The sequence below is a fragment of the Rhea americana genome, unplaced genomic scaffold (genome assembly GCF_003343005.1).
Source record: "Rhea americana isolate MKP2758 unplaced genomic scaffold, rheAme1 scaffold_2, whole genome shotgun sequence".
Classification (NCBI taxonomy): domain Eukaryota; kingdom Metazoa; phylum Chordata; class Aves; order Rheiformes; family Rheidae; genus Rhea; species Rhea americana.
In genome coordinates, this window is record NW_028186149.1 from 6635864 (window position 1) to 6655666 (window position 19803).

The 19803-nt window shown below is 35.8% G+C and overlaps 1 protein-coding gene across 2 annotated transcripts in view; it reads left to right on the top strand.

Annotated features, from left to right (window-relative positions):
* ATOSA (atos homolog A) overlaps positions 1–19803 on the top strand; it is a 46413-nt gene that overhangs the window by 11480 nt on the left and 15130 nt on the right. For both annotated transcript variants that reach the window (XR_014895640.1, XM_085303382.1), the window contains exons 2-4: positions 17684–17868; positions 18615–18817; positions 19475–19600. Coding sequence is in view for 1 of the 2 variants with exons in the window: in XM_085303382.1 (XP_085159508.1) it covers positions 17684–17868; positions 18615–18817; positions 19475–19600 (514 nt within the window). In the remaining variant the exon portion in view is untranslated. The remainder of the gene's footprint in view (positions 1–17683; positions 17869–18614; positions 18818–19474; positions 19601–19803) is intronic.

Genomic DNA, 19803 nt, shown 5'->3' on the forward strand with positions numbered 1-19803 from the left:
CGGGGCCGGGCGGCCATGGCCCGTGGTGCTGTCGGTCCGGGTGATTAAAAACTGCTCCGTACTAATGCTTGTCTCCTCAGCTGAGCTCAGGAATTATGCTGTACTTCATCTGCAGTTCCTTAAGAAAACCCCAGACCGAAGCATATGCCCATTGTGTCTCCTGAGGTTAAATTTTACTGACTTTTTTAATTTCCCTTCAATTTAAAGGAACAAGTAATGGACAGCCTAAAAATTAAAGCTCTTGGTAACATCCATTGTGTTATGTAATAGCAGAAGTGTTAAATAGCCCAGGACGTGAGGGGGGATATATTTAAGCATTAAAAGTGAGACATTTGTTAAAGGTCAGCTCTACTAAGGGTTGCAGTTAGTGTAGCCATATGTAACTTTATGACTTCTCATTGTAACCCCCCCCCTTCCCCCTACCCAAATCCCTTTAGTTTAACTGAGTTTCTTATGTGTCTTGTTATGTAGGTCAAGTTCTCTTTCTCTCTCTCTCTCTCTCTCTCTCTCTCTCTCTCTTTTTTTCTCCCCTCCTCTTCCCTCTGGCTGGTGGAAACTATTACAGTATTTTGATTTCTGCTAGAAAAAAAAACACATAAAGGCATTACCAGTCCTTTCCCACCATTTATTGGTCTTGAGGCAAATGAAGTTGATGAAAACACATCAACTTTTTTGGCAACCAAGAACAGAGAGATACTTTTAATTAGTTTATTATTGGCTGCACAACTGTATGTATAAAAAGGAATGGATAATCTTCAATTCAGCATTTGAGTTCAGTATGTTATTTTAGTAACTCTATACAGAGAAGTTCTCTGAAAATGCAAATATTGTTCAGACTAAGTAATTACATATATCCTCTTTCTGGATATAGAACTTGTTTGTATTTGTCTGAAGGGTACCAGAGCTYTAGCTTAAATGACCTTTGTGACTTTAGATTTCCATCTTATGATAGAGGAGGAGGAACGATCCCACTATTGCACTTGTGTGKTTTTTATGGGAATATCTATTGTAGATCACTGAAGCCTTGCTTTAAAAGGCAGGAAGGAATTGTTTAAGAGAAAACAAAATTAAATTTTATAATTATTGCACTATTAAATTTAAATGCATTAATCTAATGCCTGCTGTATTGAATCTGTGTAGCAGATTGTTGTGTATTAGGGGTGGAGGAGGCAAACTAGGTTCTTGGCCCCGGCCCCCTATTCTATTACATTTTGACTCTGTGTAACATTCTTTTGAATACCAGAAGACTATTAAAGCTTTCTAAAATGAACTACATTGAGGAAATCTGTAAATAATAGAGCTTTACTGTGTGTGATACAATGCTAGTCTAAAACTATCAAAAACTTTCTTTTGTTCTGTTTATAATTCTGTAGCAAGTTTGGGGGTCCATTTTAAATGAACTTTTTCTGCACAGCTTGAGAGTTGTAATGCTATCCTCACTTATTCTCCTAACTAAAGTTTGAAAACAATGTTATGGGCCTGGCCATTCTCCAAGAAGAATTTAAAATGAGAAGTATATATTGTCTCTTCTGTAACTTTTTTGCTTTTGCAGGTAACTATTTAACCACTTAAATGTAGACCTGGTAGGTGGAGACTAATAAAATTGGAAAAATTACCTGAGGAGCTTCATAGTACTCTGCCATCATCAATTTCATCCCTGTTCTTTCTAAGTTCTTGCATTTCTGATGAAGAACTACCGTTATTTTTTTTTTTTTTTTGGTCTTCTAGCCTTATTCCTTTCCCACTACCCCACCTTCTAAATAATCTGGACTGCAAATACTGAAGTAAACCTGTTGAAGCTGAAGGTAGCCTTGCTAGCCTTGCTAGCTAARAGAATTTTGGGTGGTCAAACATGTTCTGACAAGGTTTCACAAGATAAATTACCCACCACTTAGATGACAATGGACAGGTTGTAACATCAAAAAGTTTTGAGGGATGAAGAAAGCATAAAGAGAAGATGAATGCAACAGAAGAACTGTGGTAGAAGAGGTCAGATTTTATGCCATTAAATAGCTTTCTGTTTTTTTTTTTTTTTTTTTTTTCCCAGATGAAATTTTCCTTGCTTTCTTTCTGTTTTTTTTTTTTTTTTTTTTTTTTTTTTTTTTTTTTTTTTTTTTTTTTTTTTTTTTTTTTTTTTTTTTTTTTTTTTTTTTTTTAAGTAGCCTGATAGCTAGTTCTCTTTTTACAACAGTAGTGCATACATTTCCAGCTGTAGGTGTGTTTTTTAACTGACATGATGGCTGTAATAAAGTTCTAAGAATATACCAACTCCTACTTAACCTGCATACTATATAACTGGTGTTTAATGTGTTGTCTGTTTTTAAATAAAATTACTGGATTCTTAAGTGTTTCTATCTCTTCTCTGTATGAATATTGTTTAAAAGTTTTATTGTTAACAGTACATYTGGACTGTTTTGTTTCTCACCCTTTCTTGTTTTTCAGGTATTTTGTGGGGGGAAAAAAAGCAGTCCAGCAGCATTAGTAAGTGCCTCACATGTAGGCAGAAAATGTGCTTAAGTGCTCTTCCCCAGTATGATTATGTTGGTCTTCAATGTGCCATCAATGCTTAGATAGCTTTTGGGGGCTTAATCAAATCCCTGGAGTTGACTTGGGCTGGTAGTCAGAAGGCTGCCCTGGATTTAATTCACTAAGCCTTTGCGTGTGAAGTTGAATTTCTGTGATGGAGGCTTTTCCTGAATATRCTGAAAGAAAAACCTTTTTAGATGCTTCCAGGCTGTTAAGTTGCGTCCTCATTTGACCTAGAAGTAGTGAAACTGTCTAGACTCTTGTTTTGATAGAGTGTTGCTTGGATCTCTGAACCATTGCGGCACATCAGTTCTGTGCGTGTCTACTTGTTCTACCAAATCTCTCATTTTAGGATAATCTGAGAAGGCATCGTAGCTACTTCTGTCTTTGCACTGGTTCTTTCCACAGTGAGATTGCTAGTGCATGTAACAGATTTTTGGTGTGCTTGTCATCTGAGTGAAAGACTGGCCTGGAAAATACCATGTTGTTRTTTGGATGCATGGATTAGTCTTCTGATGCTCTACAAATCCCTTTCCATATTTGCAGATAAATATTTCTTAGTTTTTTTCATTCATTTCGTAAATTTGAGGGATATGAGACTTGTTCACTGGCCGAACCTGTGAGCACAATGCTTTTAGCATAGAAGATGCAGCTATTCCCTCATTAAATGACGAAAAGAAGTACTGTTTGCCAAAGGCCTGCTTGCTCTTTTGTGAAATAGCTTTAGGAACACTAAAAGAAAAATGGTCCTATATTATTCTCTTTTTGYCAGTGTATATTTCTGAGAGCTTGAGTGAAGAGCAGCAAGTCTGACCTACTGTTYTAGGACAGAGTTAGTATTTTGCTTTGGATTATATACTTTTGAATGAAGTTAAGGAAGTCAAGATGTACTAAAAATTTGCAAATCAAAAATTGAGTTTGGAAATATGAGAACTAAGATTTTTTCTTTCTTAAAAATGTGTACAGCTAGTAGATGAATATATTTCAGATTCTCTTAGAGGACAGAAGGCATTATTTCTGTGCTAATAACACATAGTTGAGTTTATGCTATTCATATTCTGAAGTAAAATTGTGAAACTAATTTCTTTCTTCAATATTGAGAAGATCAGATATAGAAGACCAAGGGATGATATGGAATTAGGAARTGTAATATATAGTTGGATATGCTTAAATGGAAGGGATGTAGTTTCTTTTGAAGTTCAACCACATCATTTACTGCAGTTCTATTCAGAATAATCTCTCTGAGAATAAAGCTCCTACTTTCAGAGGATGCTATCTGCCTAAGTTTATGCCTTTTTCTTGGTAAGAAGGGAGAATATCAACCAACAAGCTAGGACATAGTTGTAGTACTGCTTGAAAGATAATTAAGCTTTCAGATGACTCTTCATTTCTTAGGACTTTTATAAAGGAGTCAAGGTGTGGAGACTCATTCTGCAAGCTTAAATAGCAAGCACCAGTGATAACAAGCAAGACTGTTGATAGTTAATAACAGATGGTTGAATTCCTGATGCAAATGATCAACCAGAACAAGTTTTCTGCATCCTGACCCAGCAACTCCTCACTGTTACCACGGCAAGCTACACATTTTTCTGGTTGTAGTRAAGTTTATGGAACTGAAGATGACTTGTTGGTGTTACAGCTATAAAATAAACTTTAAAAGGCAAAGYGTACCAGCTGGAAGAGAAAACATAAACTAAGAGGACTTGGATATGAATTCCTAGAAGCCTTGCCTATTTTAGTTCTCATAAGATCTTTCTGAAAGATGATGTCAAGTACTCTGTATACTTAAAATTCCTGACAGTTTAAATACAAAAGTGAGTCCTTTCCATTAAACCTGACATGAATATTAGATTACTATAAGTAGAATAGGATTGCAGGGGGAAGGAAAGGGAGAAGGAGTTATTTGACCTGGAAATGGTATAAAGAAGCAAGGTGGAACCTGTAGTTCATGGGATGGTCATGGCCTTCAAACTTACAGTTGGYAGCCAGACCTGCGTTGTCTTTGGTGGGAGGAGGGGAATGTCGCTGCAGGAGAATGAGCGCCTGTAGTGGGTGGGCKACAGAGGGCTTTGAAGGCCCTGCTGGTCGTGGAGCACTGTAGGAATTGTCTGCGTCTTTGGTGTGAAACAAAGGGGATTTTTGAATCTGCTGCAAATTACTGGAAGCTGAGAGAGTATGCTGGAAGAAAGTGGTTTCTTTATAGAAATGGAGAGTCCTTGGTATAGAAGTGGACTAAGCCAATGTCTTTTCAAAGTGTATTTGCAGATTTTGATCATATTGCTGTTTTGATCATCTAAAGGAAGGAATTCTTGCTTTAGGAATTCTTTAGCCTCCAAGGATGTAAGTCAGCCATAATGCTACCTTTTGAGGGAAGGAAAGGAAATTCCTGGAATTCCTACATGATGATTATTTTTGGTCAGTGATACAGAGTCACACTCGGGTACCTGGGCCACGTTTTGTCACATAATTAAACAAATATGGAACAAAAAGACCATCCTCATCTCAAACTTTAATTATCAAACAAGAAATGAGTGAATTCCAACAGAATTTTGTGAGAAAGCAAAGGAATAGTACTGATCAGACAGATAAACTCTATGTTGAGATCTCAGTTTAACAAACTTTATCACAGTAACAAAAGCTTGAAGGGTGAGTCATTTTGCCCTTTGTCTGTTGTGTATTCCTCCCAARTATGCACAACAACATAGGAAGGATAATTAATGGTCTTGAAAATCTAGCATGTCTGTAGGAGAAGTTAGTGTCAAAGGGCTAATTTAAGAAAAAGTTCACTGTGATAGCAAATGGAAGACAACAGGAATGATGGTAAGCCATGGAAGATCTTGAAAGTGGAGAAAAATAGTTTGCTTGTTAGGAAAGAAGATGTCAGCAGAAAAATGCAAAAAGACGAATGACAATCAAAAAAGAACAACAGGAAAATATACAGGAAAATGTGATATCCTGTTAGACACCAATCATATATACTTCACTTGYAAGGTTGAATGTTGGCAAGGCATTTTTTTTAAATCTTTTTCACATTTTTCAGTGATTAATTCAATGAGAAATTTTAAAGGTATCACTGCTATTTCCCAGAGCAGGCAAATGAGGTACTGCTATCTGCCAACTAACAGGTCAGTGATGTTCACATGGGCTCTACCTAGACCCAGAGATTAGAACTGGCAGGGATTTTTTTCACCTTAATCATAATGTGGATTGTGAAGAATTTATCTATGTGGAAATCTAAGTTTCACGCATTTTTCTTCTGCAGTTCGTCAGGAGGAAAAAAAAAAGATTATTCTGCTGCAAGGATATGGTCTGACAGTAGATTTTTGCTATTTACAGCTGTATTCGCACGCTTGTATCAAATTTGCATTAGGATAGATGGCATCTGAATATTAGTCGTACAGTGCTTTGGAAAAGGGAAGTTGTATTTGAAGTCCATGTTACCTTTGTGTGTAGTAGCCAATGGACTCTGGCATGCCAAGTGGAGCATTAGGAGGGAGAAGACTAGCCAGAGTGGTTGTATAGACCTAGAGACAGAAGCAGTCATCTCCTAAAGCCCTGCAGCTCCAGGTACTGAAAGCCAGCTGAAAGCCAGCTGTTGTGGTGTGGGCCTCACTGGGCAGAAAGTAAGTGAACTTCATTGCTCTCAAGAATGTAAACATAGGATTTGCAGATCTGAATGTAAAATGTGGAATGATAATACATAGAATTGTAAATTCTTCTGTGGAAAGTGTCCGTGTCTGATTCGTGGTTCATGGTGACCAGTGTGTGCAAGTAATGCCTGGTGGTTCCTCTGCCCCATGCCACTGCTGTGGGGCTGCAGGGTGACTGACAGATGCTGTGGGAATTCTCTCTGCAAGGTGGGGGACAGTTTTCCCCACTTGGTGGCAGTGACCTGAGCCATGTCATCACGGGCCTTCCAGAAGCATATTCAGGAGGGCAGACACTGTCCAAAGGATATGAAAGCACATACCTGGCATGTTCCTGTGCTTTATTTATTCCCTAAGTGCTGTTTCCTAGGGATCACTTACAGGACAGTGAACCCAACAGGAAGGGTGTACTGAAYACAGTCTACATATTTTCCTGTGGATAAAGACGGCATGTTATTTTACTTGATTCCTATGTCAGATTCTGGTTCTTTCAGGATCAGACACTAATTTACATGATATGGAAAGTTCCATACTTAAAATCTCTCAAATATTTTTTATTAGTACTTGAAGATAACCAATTGTAAACAATAGTTGTTTACGGTAATTCAATGAGTCATTTATTCCTAAATGTAGACTTAAAATGTTTTTGACTGTAGCCTTCTACTCTTAAATTTTTGTTGTTTTTTTCTTTAAAAAAGAGATCCTCTCCCTGAAACAAAATTATGCATGGCTTTCACTTGATAACAGTGAAGTCTTCCTTCACTTTTTTTTTTGTTGTTTAGAAAACCTCTATAAATTTCTTTGTTAACAAAGGAGCAMCAAAACAAATGCTGCTGTCAGGCACTTTTTTATTTAATATTTGTGGCAGAGGGGTTATTTTATGCTTGGCTTGAGCGTTCACAATAATTTATATCTGTTAAACCTGGCAACTGGATGAAGCCTTAGTATTGGCTAAACTGTGCTAGCAGCTGATGTGTTGCAGGTACTAAGTTTTTTTTGACATTTCTAAGCTGAGTACAGCTTGGGCAGTTTCCCCTAAAAGAAAGTCATTTTGGCATCTTCTGATTTAAGTTGCCTGGAATATTTGCTTTATGAGTTAATACACTTTCTGCTGTTCCCTGACCTTTTCTTTTTTTTTAACTGATGCATACTTTTGATTAAATTTTTGTTTTGATAAATACATATTTACTGACAAATTATAAAGGAGGAAATGAAGACTCAGTTTTTGTTTACCTATCTGCTTGTGTCAGTTGTTTTTGTACAAAATACAAAAAAGGCTATGGTGAACCTTGARCTCTGACTAGATAAAAACTTCTATTCTTTCATGTGGTGCTTGTTTTCACATCATTATTGCAGTGTACTGTGTTTTTTTTTCTTCCTAATAGTTTATTGCTCAGTATATTAATACACAGATCACCTGATCTTAAAGGCATGTAAATGTAGAGCTTGAATCCTTARTTATTATATAGACTGCTAATTTATCTTAAGCAGCAGGATGATACTGCTTGCTAATAAGTTTGGTTTGAAAATGGTAGAGGAAGGGTGAATCCTGTTCCTTGGATTCTCTGGAAAGTATGTTCTAAGAATATGCAGTACAGGGTGTTACAAAACACACGTGCAACCAATAAACTTTGAGTGGAGGCCAGGGATGATGGGTGATTCAAGGTCAGAGCTGTGTAGGGATACTTCTGCACACTGGCCTTTGCTGTGCCTGTTTTTATAMAGTGCCAATAACTGTGCAGTCATCCGTGAACTCAATATTTCCCTTGAGGAGGGAGAATTGTTTTGAACAGATATGTTATGAATACATCACAATTACTCTTGCTCTAATAGTGTTAATTTTAGCACTTCCAAATAATGTATTATTTTTAATATTGTCATTGGTTCCAATAGGGGATTTAGTGGCTACAATCTTCAAAATTGCAATATAACAATATTGAGATGATTGAGTGAAGAGTAGAGGGAAAGGAAACACTTAAGTTTTGCAAGTAAACAAGTATGTCAGTGTTCAAGTGGACCTTGCTTTTTAAAAGATACTTTTCAAGATGGAGTGAGGGGGAACCTAAGAAGACCCTAAGAAGACCTGAATACTCCAGACTACGGTTTTCCTTCCCCCCCCCCCATCTTAAAGTAAATCTGAACTATAAGATAAGTATCACAGAACTAGATTTCCGGTGATTCTTCAGACTGGATGAGCGCAGAGAGGAACAAAACCTGCAACTGTCAAACTATTCAGTACTTGGCACAGGTGAAATGAGGCTAGATACTTGAAATAATTGTTCTGATGGTTTGGATTCAAGTAAAAATGCCTTACTTCTCGGTTGTAGTTTTTTAATTCCTGGCAGATGGGATCTTTTAAGTGGAAGACTGTATAGGATATCATTTCTTCTGGAATTTAAAAATAAACAAATTCATTTTCAGCTAATCTAGATATCAGGTTAACTGAGCCAGGGATGTGAGCTGAGCTGGATACCAAGTACTACCATCCTTGAACACTTTGTTTGTCATTCATATTGTATTTAAACAATAATTTTTAAAGGTTCCTTTAAGACAGCACTGCTGTGTGCCCATAACAAAAGATACTACTTTCTGACCTCAGAGTGTAACATTGTGCTGGTATATTGCTGATAGTCYCTCTTTTGCACTTTTAGCAAAATTATAATGCTAGTAGTAATACCAGAAGTTTGAGAAGTGAAACAGCTAGAGGGTGAGGAAAATTCCTGCCACTGAAAAAAATGGCATAATTAGTCTTGCATAGAGGAGGCCTCAGCCTCAGTAGCTTTAAAAGGTTATTGAAAAAGTGACTTAAGAGTCGACTACTTCCTTCAAAACTTGGGTAGATCATCAATGTTTCTTATTCTTTCCCAAACATGTAGATGCACCCTCACATACATACCTTCCCTTCCTGGCTTACCAGAGTTATTTTGTTTTAAAAATTTAGAAATTACAATATCTATTTTAAATATGCTAATTTTGAGGGGATTCTCAACATGCTTTAGAGGTTTCTCAGTAGTCTTTGGAAGCTGTCTTCCAATATCTTTATCTACATTGAAAAGAGACATTTTTCAAGAGAAAAATTAGGAAGGACAAACTAGTGATGTCTAATTTGCACACTGCATTTCCTGTTGAAGTTCAGAGTAGCTTATTTGTTCCCAACTTCAAAGTCCAAAGAAGATTATCAAAAGTCTCTTTTTTTTTGGCATTTTATAGTTTGTATAGATTTAAAGCGAAGATTAGTCTACAAAACTTTCAACAGTCAAATGCTCTGTGACAGCTGTTTTGAAGGCCAAGTGCTTTAGTACTTGCAAACTTCACCTGTATTGTTCTGAAGGCTGAGTGTTTAATTAACATTTGCCAGAGTTTGAGCCCCTAATTCTAAAAAACTTTTTTTTTTTTTTCCCAGATATGTTTATCCACAACTCTTAACAGTTACGGCAACCCTGTTAATTGCACTCAAAAGTGATGTCTTTAGTTTAGATGTCTTACTTTCATGATGCATTTGTCACATTCATTCTGGTTTATTTTCAAGAAGTCTATGGTCTGAAACAGATGTCATGTGATGTAGCTGCTCTTTTTATTGCAATGATCATAGGAAAGAAAAACACCTGAAGAAAAAATGAAACCTATGCTCACCCATAGCTTGGATGGCATTCTCCGTCAGGAATTTCACATGCTTCCATTACAGTTCAGCCCTTAATGACCTTCTGAACCATTCACTCGATCATGTAGAGAGTTGAGAGCTACTTTAATACTGTTTAATCAGTATTCACATTCACAGTAAAGTAAGCACAAGAGCATGTAAGTATGCTGTCAAAATTTCTAAGCCCAGTGAATGTTTAAGGTGATGAGAAAATTGTTGAAATATGTCAGAGATTACTTTTTAAACTARTGGGGAAAATTTAAAAACGAACATTTTTTGACGTGTCTAACCCAACATCACTAAGAATGCTGTTCCTAAAGGTGTTTGCACATATGGTGAAAATTGTGAACTAAAGAGGAACAACCTGCTGAATAACATTTTGATAACAGTCTTGTCAGCACAGGATGCAGACACAGTGTTTCAAGTAGAGGGCTGCTTTGGCAGTTCTTCCAAGCATTGACATACATGTTTTTTTTTGTTGTTGTTTTTTTTTTAAAAAAAAAAAAAACCAGCAGTCTAGTGTTCTGTTCCAGTAACATTTTAGACTGATTAGTTACTGCAMATTATTGCTTTACATCTTTAAACCAATCTCTATAAAATACTGCAGAAGTCTGCAGATAGTTGAACCTTTGTCGAGCTGGATATCATTAAATTAAGAAGGGAGCTTATGTCTGTGCTTGTGCATGTTTAGAGCCTCAACATTTCTGATACACTGTTTATATATAATAGAAATACAGTCACTGTATCCACAATCACTGCTAGGTTTTGATACGTAGATACTGTCAGCCTGTTCAATGGGGGGATATCTTGATTTCTGAATAGTGTTAGACCACCCAGTACTCAATTACTACARCTGTCATATAGATGATACAGCTTCAGAAAGAGGTGCAACTTAGGCCTTTTTCATGCCCCTTTTTTATTTTAAGTATGTACTTTCTAGGCTTCCTTTGAAAAGAAAGGACAGATCTCAAGCTAATGTATTGTGATATTTATAGTTAAAATAAAACTGAACAAGTCTATGAAAGCCTCCAGTCTGTATGTCATCAGCCATGTAATTGCTCTTAAGTTGGTTCTTGAATTGGAGAGAGTAACAAGAGAAGCTGGTCATCAGTCTTCATCTCCAAAGTTACCTTGTCTGTGGGAGCCTTGCTGAAAGCTTCCTTCACTGATTAGTGAAGGAAGTTTGAAAGAATGTATGTATTAAAAAAACAAAACAAACTCCTATTGAAAAATCAAATTTCAAAAAATAAGAATACCTAATCACTTTTCTGGAAAACATCTTAGGAAGAAATTTTCCTGTATTATATAAGCCTAAGTATGCTGTATTTTCTCTCTTGGGTTGATATGCTGTCATCTTCCCCAATTCTTTCAGCTCCACCGAACAAGTGTTTAGGATGTAGTTTCACATTATGCTGGCTATGACTTTAAACTAGCCTAAGTCTGATTTCCACATTTTCTTTGCTCCTTCCTGTGAGCTAGAATGAGAGTTTAAAATGGGATCATTGTAGTAATTTGTTTTCAGTATAGTCTTAAAAAAAAACTGTCTTAGTGCCCTTGTGATGATGGCAAATCAGTGCTGCTGTTGAGGGTGAAGGCTGGATATAAAACTTCTACTCGCTTCCTGTTTCAGCTGCAAAATCTATTGAGTATCTGCTTTATACTTGYAGTTGACATATACCTGTTCTGAAAGATGTCTTCTAAGTGTTTTCCTTTCATGGACTAACAAAAATACCTGAAAAATAACATTTTTGAGCTGCAGAATTACAAATTCTATTRCTTTGTCGTGCTTTTTAAGTTTTTTCGATCAGATAGTTTAATCAAGTCATACAATTTCTTCTAACATAACCTAATTTTTGCCAGTGTCAGCTAATCAAGGAAAAAGAAAAGAATTATAAAAAGAGCTAGAGGAGATTGAATGGGAACCTTAAAAAAGATATTTAGTCTATTCCTGATGCACAGTATTTGTTTCACTATTATATAATTTCAAGAGGATTTTTATTTAGGTCACATTTAACCAAATCGCCATCTTGGAAATGATTGTACTAAGGAACAGAAGACAGAAATTAGTATGTGCTTAATTAAGGGCCTTAACTGAGGCAAAAGGCCTCTTAACTTTCGCTACCTGTCTAGTTATAGCATGTTGGTTAAACACTGACTTGGTAATCTTTTGTAACCCATACTGTAGACTGGTAAGTCTAGGGATCAGCAAAATGCATGTGTTCTGTCCCTCTAACCTGTGTATATTTAAAATTCTAAACATYTCTTTTAAAGTTGGCATGAAAAGTCTTACGGCTTTACAGTGACATTTCAGCTTTGTTCAGATGCAGTGGAAGAGCTGTATTGGTAACATGACTTGTCTTGCAACTGAAAGTGAACTGGGGTTTGAAATGAGTAAAATTGATGCAGAGCAAGAAATACTTTGTCTTACATTATTTGTTTTTGAGTATTTCTTTTTATTGTCCAATAAAGAGAAAACATGCAAAGATCAAAATGACTAAAAACATATTTCTGGATGCAATTCTGATATTGAGGGAATTTACTGTGCAACTTAGGCCATAATGGTAGGATTTTGGTAAGCTTTTGCACACACTTTTAATGGTTTGGAAGTAAATACTTAAACAAAAAGCCCTGAAACCTCTTTCCTCAAGTTTAGTTTAAATAGTGTTGTTCAGGGACAATCCCTTCAGTCTATTAATTCATAAAATATATTTTCCTGATCAAAATGTAGATGTTGGAWCTATAATTCATTTTAAAGTCAAAAAAGAAAGAAAAGCAGGTTAAACTGATGTTGCTAGGTAAGAATAGAAAACTACAGTTGGAAGAAGACTACCACCTCAGTGAGTGGTATGATTATGGCAAATAGGGTGTTAGCTGGAGTGCAGGAAGTACTATGGCAACACCCAGATCAGTTTAACASTCTGTATTTTATGTTCTCAGCTTAAGCTTTAAATGAGGTAAACTGGTTTTCCTCACCCAGATTTTCTTTCTGTACTTACTCAGCTGTTTGAAGAAGCTCTAGTAAAATTCATTATTTAAATTGCACTTTTTTCCCATCCCTACTTTTTGATAAGTCAGTTTATTGTAAAATGGACTCAAGATTAGTTTTGAATGTTATGAGACATACGTGGCAGAAGTACACAGTAAATTTTCTTTATATACAGGGGAAGTTGTTGCAGTCCAGAATGGAATATAGGAAACAGTGTTGACTAATTTCTGTTGCTCTGGATTCCAGAGTAACTTCGTTGGCTACTGTGTAGCTGAATCTTAATTAATTTTTTTTTCTTATTTATCAGTTACATGTTTTATTCTGTTTTTCTAATGATGAATTAGTATAATGACATGAAAGTGGCTGAATTTCTTCTTGATTCTCCTATGCAGAACTAAGTGGATCCAGCACTACTTACAGCTTCTAATAAGTTTTCTTCAAAGAATAGCAAATATGCATCAATCTTAATTAAAAGCTTCTATGCTGTCATTTCCTGCCAACAGCTGGATTATTGTGATAAGTTCAGTTTGATACCCTAGAAAGTATAAGGAGAGGTAAGAGTAAGATGAGGTAGTGGATTTCTTTGCTGGCATTTTCATAATGGTTATCATACTTCCAAGCTTACAGATGTCTTGCAATCTAAGACGGGGCCAGCGTGAACAAAATCTATATAGGAGTACTTCTAAGTTACGGTGAATAGCCACTTCATTGCATTTGCTTGAATATACGTAAATTTAACTAATAGCTTGTTTCTTGAAGGAAGTGGGCTTGCTCATGACTGACACTTGAGGGCTTAGGTTGTACTTCAGTTCTTCATACTGCAAGGCTTTTGAACTGTGTGACTTCAGATAAAGTTATGGGTTTGTAACAGGCAGACACAGCATAACTTCGTTCAGAAAATGATGAATTTCTGAGGTTCAAGGGCAGCTTTATTTGAAGTGAAGCACAACATGGAATTAGTGAACTGGAGCATCTGTAGATGTTTCTAATTCCAAAAGAGAAGCTGTTAGTCAAATATTTACATTGTTTCATTTCCTTACAGTAATTTCTTGAATCCTTGCCTTACTCTTAAAATCTAGAACTATCTTTAACTTTATGAAATAGAACTTTTTGCAATAAGAAGATAGTAAAACTTAATCATAGGTTTTCATAGTATTATTTTATGCACAGTATATGATGTGTGCATTAAACGTGACTGATTTGTACACAAAAGCAGGTGATTACAGCRCACACACTAACAGACTTTTTTTCTAACTAAACACTGAGTTTGCTGTGTCTATAAATATCTTTCCACCCTTGTGCTCAATTGCATCAACTTGCATCATCTGTGTCTGTTTTGTAGGAGCAATTGCCAGGCTTTTCAGTATTTATAGTCCTTTCCTTTATGAAAACTATTAAAAGTTGCTATATATTTATTCCAGTCAAGTGGAGCTAAAAAAAAAAAAAAAAAGAAAGAAAATCAAGAAAATCAATGTTCCACATAATTTTTATACAAAAACATATTTCTTAGTACTGATTGCTTTTTGTGCTTTAAAGAAAAAACTAAAAACAAAATCAAATGCCTCGCTTGTTAAATTGCTGACGTAATTCTAAGTTGTTGGCCCTGTCTTTGTATAATGCCGTTATGAAAACGGTAGCATTTTCTAGTTCAATATTTGGTGTTTCTCATTCTTTAACTGGATGCAGTTTTATTTTTGAAATGACATCGTATTTTTAACTACAGACAACACAAATACATCTTTCTAACTGGCTTTATTTTGGTCTTCTTTTCCATCCTTAAGCCAAGAAGTTGGTTGCTTTGAAAATAGTAGTTCTCTAAATGCTAAACTTAGATTTATATAATAAAAGTAGAGTATAAGGGAATGGTGAGGATAGCTTGATACAGGAGGATAGGCAATGTTTGCAAATTAAACTTTAAATAAGTTTTAGCTGTTTATAAAACTAATATCAGTTATGTATTCTGTATATTGAGTAATGATTATTTCAGATTTTTTTTTACCTTGCTTTATCATTACTTGGATATTGTATTTGGATATTTTTATATTCTGTAAAATTCATGAAGTTGGTTTGTGGTTCAGAATACCTATGAAAGTTGAATATTTCAAGCATACAATATAAATCTTGTAGCATTTTTAATGCAAAAAGAAAGATTTTTTTTCTCTTTGCTCTCTTTGCTCTCTCTTTGCTCTCTTTTCTCTGTTTCTTCTTCTCAATTTCTTTTTTTAAGTGAACCTAACCAGCTATACATAACCACTCAGATAATAGGGTGTATCTGTTAATTTATGTCAAGGCCAAAAACTTCTGATCAGATATAGATTCCTTTTATAAAAAGAGAGCTTTGTGTGGTAAGTTGTTAATTAAAGGTCATGTCTATTTTACTTGCTATTTAGTTTTTTCTAATGTAACTTTTTAGGTATCACCTTTTACTCTGCACTTTTCTGTTACAGTAAAACATGTTTGACTTAGATATGATCTGTTTGCATAAGCACAGATTTTGATCAAAGCTCTTTGCCTTTTTCCTGAAAGCCAGAATGTTTTTGCATATTTTAACTAAACAGAATTTCTCAAATGCTTTCTTAATGATGAGTGTTGTCTTTCCCCTTCTGCTTGGTCTGCTAATCCTGATGCAATTCTTGTAATTCTTGCTGAACACTTTCTAGATTTTTGAAACTTGCACATCAGAGTAGAAGTAGTACTGCAGTAGTGAGATTTGCCTGTGTGACTGACTTCATTAAAATTACTCTGACCTTTAGATGTATAAAGTTGAGCATGATGCTTCTACTGGCGACAGGATAATACTGCAAATTATTTTTTATCAGTTATAATATCTAAGTCCTTTTCTGATTTTTTTTTTTTTTTTCCCCAAATCTTACTTCCCTGTTCTGCAAGTATACCTCCCCTATTGTTGACCAGCCTTTTAACTGGAAAAAAAAAAATTGCAGGTGCTTAATTTTGTAGGTGACTCATATCACTACGTAAGTGGCTTGTCCTCTTTATTTACTCTTCCAATAATCTTTCTGGCATGCTTGGTTGGTAATTTTCTGTCATCCGTCAGATGAATAACCATTTTAACTCATGCCAGGTGATTTAATGTATAGTCCATGTGCTATATGGAGCTATATGAATGGTAATTCATCCATGCCGCAGCCTGCCTCTGGCTTTTCTTCTGCCTGAGGGCTGGCCTTGGCCAGATGAGATGCTTGGGCAGCAAGAGCCTCCTCTCTGGGACCTCGTGCCCCCTCGCTGATCCTGAGTGCTCGGCACCCACAGCAGACAGGCAGATCCCTGTGTCCTGTTCTCATCTGTGCTGCTTGCCTATAGAAGAGTGTGTTCCTTTAAGAAGGCGGGGAAGAAAATCCAGTAAAGACATGGACTCCTATAAAACGAACTTAGTTTCCTGACAGTAAGCTTACTTATCTTATTTACCTCGTGCAGCTCTCCATATAGTCTGCCAGCACTGGGGTCCGTGAAACGCAAGCCTGGGCTAGGCAAATACGTACATGTAAAAGCTAGTTTTACACACTTTAGAACTTGCATATGCGGGTACTTGCGCATTTAACTGGAGTTTTTGTTGGCTACATCCCCTTTTTATGTAGGTCTCTCAAGTCTGTCTTACCATGTTTGCTAAATGACGTGGTACTAGGGAGTGAGGACAAAAACTACCTCCTGACCATTTTTTTTTTCTCTGAGTGGAGGAATATTTTAGGTGTAGTAATCAAAACAATTATGAATAGAAATTAATTCTAAACCTATTGGCACTTCTGTTTTGGTGGATAACATAGGAAACTTAAGCTGAAGTTATGAAGATATCATGTGTTTTTGTTCACCTAAAGCATAAAAAACACAAGAATCCCTGCTAGCCTTGCCCCTGCCTACTTTTCTTCACTGCTCTTAAAATAGGCTTTGAAGTGAATATATTTTAGCTTTATAGGAAGAGAACTTTTTCTGTAACCACTTGAGTAACTAAAGCATTTTGATGCTTAAAAGTATCTGAGGACACAGGGATTGATACGATCTAATTACTCTGGAATCTGTATGGATGATGTGTGACATCCTGATGACGAAGGAGGAGGAGGAGGAAAAGGAGGTTCTATAAAGTACCACAAAACAAGGGGACTGCTGCATCATGTATCTGCTGGAATTGAGTTTGTCAGGGTAATTTATGAAGAGCAATGCCAGCTGGTGCTTTGTCTGCTGAAACTTGTTGAGTTTTAATTCTTTGCACTAGTTAGGACTGAACATTGTGCAAAACAATGAATACTCTGTATGTTCCTCATGAACCTTTTCTCTGTGGGAAGGTTGATAATGTTAACTAAAAATGGAACTCTCTTAAGTCACCCCTGCTCTGAGCAGGAGGAATTCGCAATACAGATCTTAAAGAACATTGTGTCCCACTTTTCCTTACAGAAGTAGCTCTTCTATTTTTTTTCCTGTTCAATTTTGAATGCGTTATGTTATGTATTGTGGCTTCCCTTTATATCCGTCACATGACATTAATGATGCCAAGTCATACTGTCCCTAGCTTTCCTCCATTAGAACCCAAGCAACTTTTTTTTTTTCCTTCCTTTTAGAAAAGCTATGATTCAGCTGTGGTTTACAACACAATTATTTCTTAACAGCACTGAGATCTAGTTACTTGAGCAGTTACTACGTGAGTTTTTTTCATTAGAGTATTTCAGAATTTGTATGAAATAAAGATACATTATGATAGTACAGTAATTTGAGCTTATAGGAATGCAGTCATCTGATACGAACATCCATTTTATATAGTTAATGTTTCAAATATAAATTGGAATCAACTGTAGGGACAGCAAACAGTTAAATACTTGTTACGCAGCATTGTTGCACAGTATATGTCTTTTTTTTTTTTTTTTGAAATGACAGATACTTTAGATGAGTACTTTGAATATGAAGCTGAGGAGTTCCTGGTGTCCTTGGCCTTGTTGATTACTGAAGGTCGAACACCTGAATATTCCATAAAGGGTAGAACAGAGGGTTTTCATTGCCCTCCAGCACAATCAAGTCAGCCACCAACAATTAAGCATGAATGCAGTGACAAGCTGGCTCAGGTATGATGATATCCATTTTATTATAAGTAACATGGAGTATATCCTTGCTATTGTGATTAAGATCAACTGAGAAACTCCCTAGCAAATTCAGTTACGCACTGAATAGCAACTGTTTTGTCATTTCTGTGTTTATGCAAGTATGTAACCCGGTACAGTACTAATAATAATTTCCTTAAAATTAGATCATTAGTACTCTTGTTCTTGAATATAAACTTCTGTAAGACTGTCTGAATGTAGTACCTGTTTGAATCTTTATTATGCAAAATTTCAAGCACTAGCATTCTTGTGGGTTTGTTTGTTTGTTTTTTAGGATAGATTCACTTGCTTTACACTTTTTGCTTTTGTAGATAGTCTTGAGAAGTTAAGTAACTGAAAGGCTAGATCCAAAAACATGAATATGATCAAATCTAAATAGTCAAGTGTTTTGGAGTGAGGTTAGGACAGCTCAAGGAAAATGTCTGAAGTGCTGTGAGAATTTAAGTTGTTCATGCAGAAAAGTGTGATGATTGGGGAAATTTATTTATATTAACTTCTGCACAGAAGTTGCTCAAACTGCAACCAATAATGCGTTTGGTAATTATTTTTCATTTAATAGCTCTGGAATCTTATCTATGATTTGGTAAAATATTCTGTACAGGATTTGACCCTTACCCTTTCCAAAACGTTGAAAAACATTTTTAAATTAGATTTAAATCTGGCTCGTATTTTTATGGCTTGCATGTGTTGACGTATTCTCTTTCCCTCAGTGCCGCCAAGCTAGGCGAACCAGATCTGAGGTTATGCTGCTGTGGAAGAACAATATTCCAATCATGGTAGAAGTGATGCTACTTCCAGATTGTTGCTATAGTGATGAAGGGCCTAACACTGAGGGGAATGATTTAAATGATCCTGCAATCAAACAAGATGCATTGTTGTTAGAAAGGTGGATTTTGGAACCAGTTCCTCGACAGTAAGTTGGATATTAGGATTAGCTGATAATTGCAAGAATCTCACCATTTTAAACTTACTAAACTAGTTTGTCAGTGTTTTTAAATTGATCCCTTACCATTATGATTGATCTAATAGAACAACTATTTACCAGTAAAAACTGAGCATCTTTTAATCTTGCTTTGCCTTTGCTCGTACTTTCTGCAATGTACATTGTGTAAAATGGAGTAAAAAAATGCTGCTAGCTGGAAATGGTAATTTTTGTGCATTATTTCTTACATTTTAAACAACTTAAGTATTTAAGTTGTTACGTACATAGGAACAAATTGTGCTCTATGATTTTTAAAACACTGAAGGGTTTCATTGTTTTACTTGATCCAGCTGTATTTTATTTTCAGAATGAAAATCTGAAAATAAATTTGTCTTACAGTTTTTAGTACAGAGTATCCTAACAATATAATACGCTGTACATTTTTATGACTGGAATTTCCTGCAGGGTGTTGGAAAGCATTTAGCTTTCTACCTGAGTGATGATAATGTAATTGGAGAGAACAGGCAAGTGGAAAAAGGAAGGAGGACAGCAACAGATCTTTCTGTGAAAGAATGTTTGATTTTGTTAAATTCATTTTTCTATGAATATTTTTACCAACATCCACTTCTTTCTTCTAATATATTTTAGAAGTGGAGATCGATTTATTGAAGAGAAGACCCTTTTACTGGCTGTTCGGTCTTTTGTTTTCTTCTCTCAGTTAAGTGCTTGGCTAAGTGTTTCACATGGTGCTGTTCCTCGTAACATCCTGTACAGGTACGTCTGAACCAGAAAAAATTGTTTGCTGTTTGCAGATCGTTGCAAGTAATTTTAAAGTCATTCTTTCTACTTGTTTTTCTGTTTGCTTTCAGAAGGTGCATGTTGTTGGGCCAGGTGTTCTGATGGTTTTATGTAATTTATTTACCTTGCAAAGAATGAGAGTTGAGAATGAGAGTTGCTAGTGTCTTTAACACTTTGTT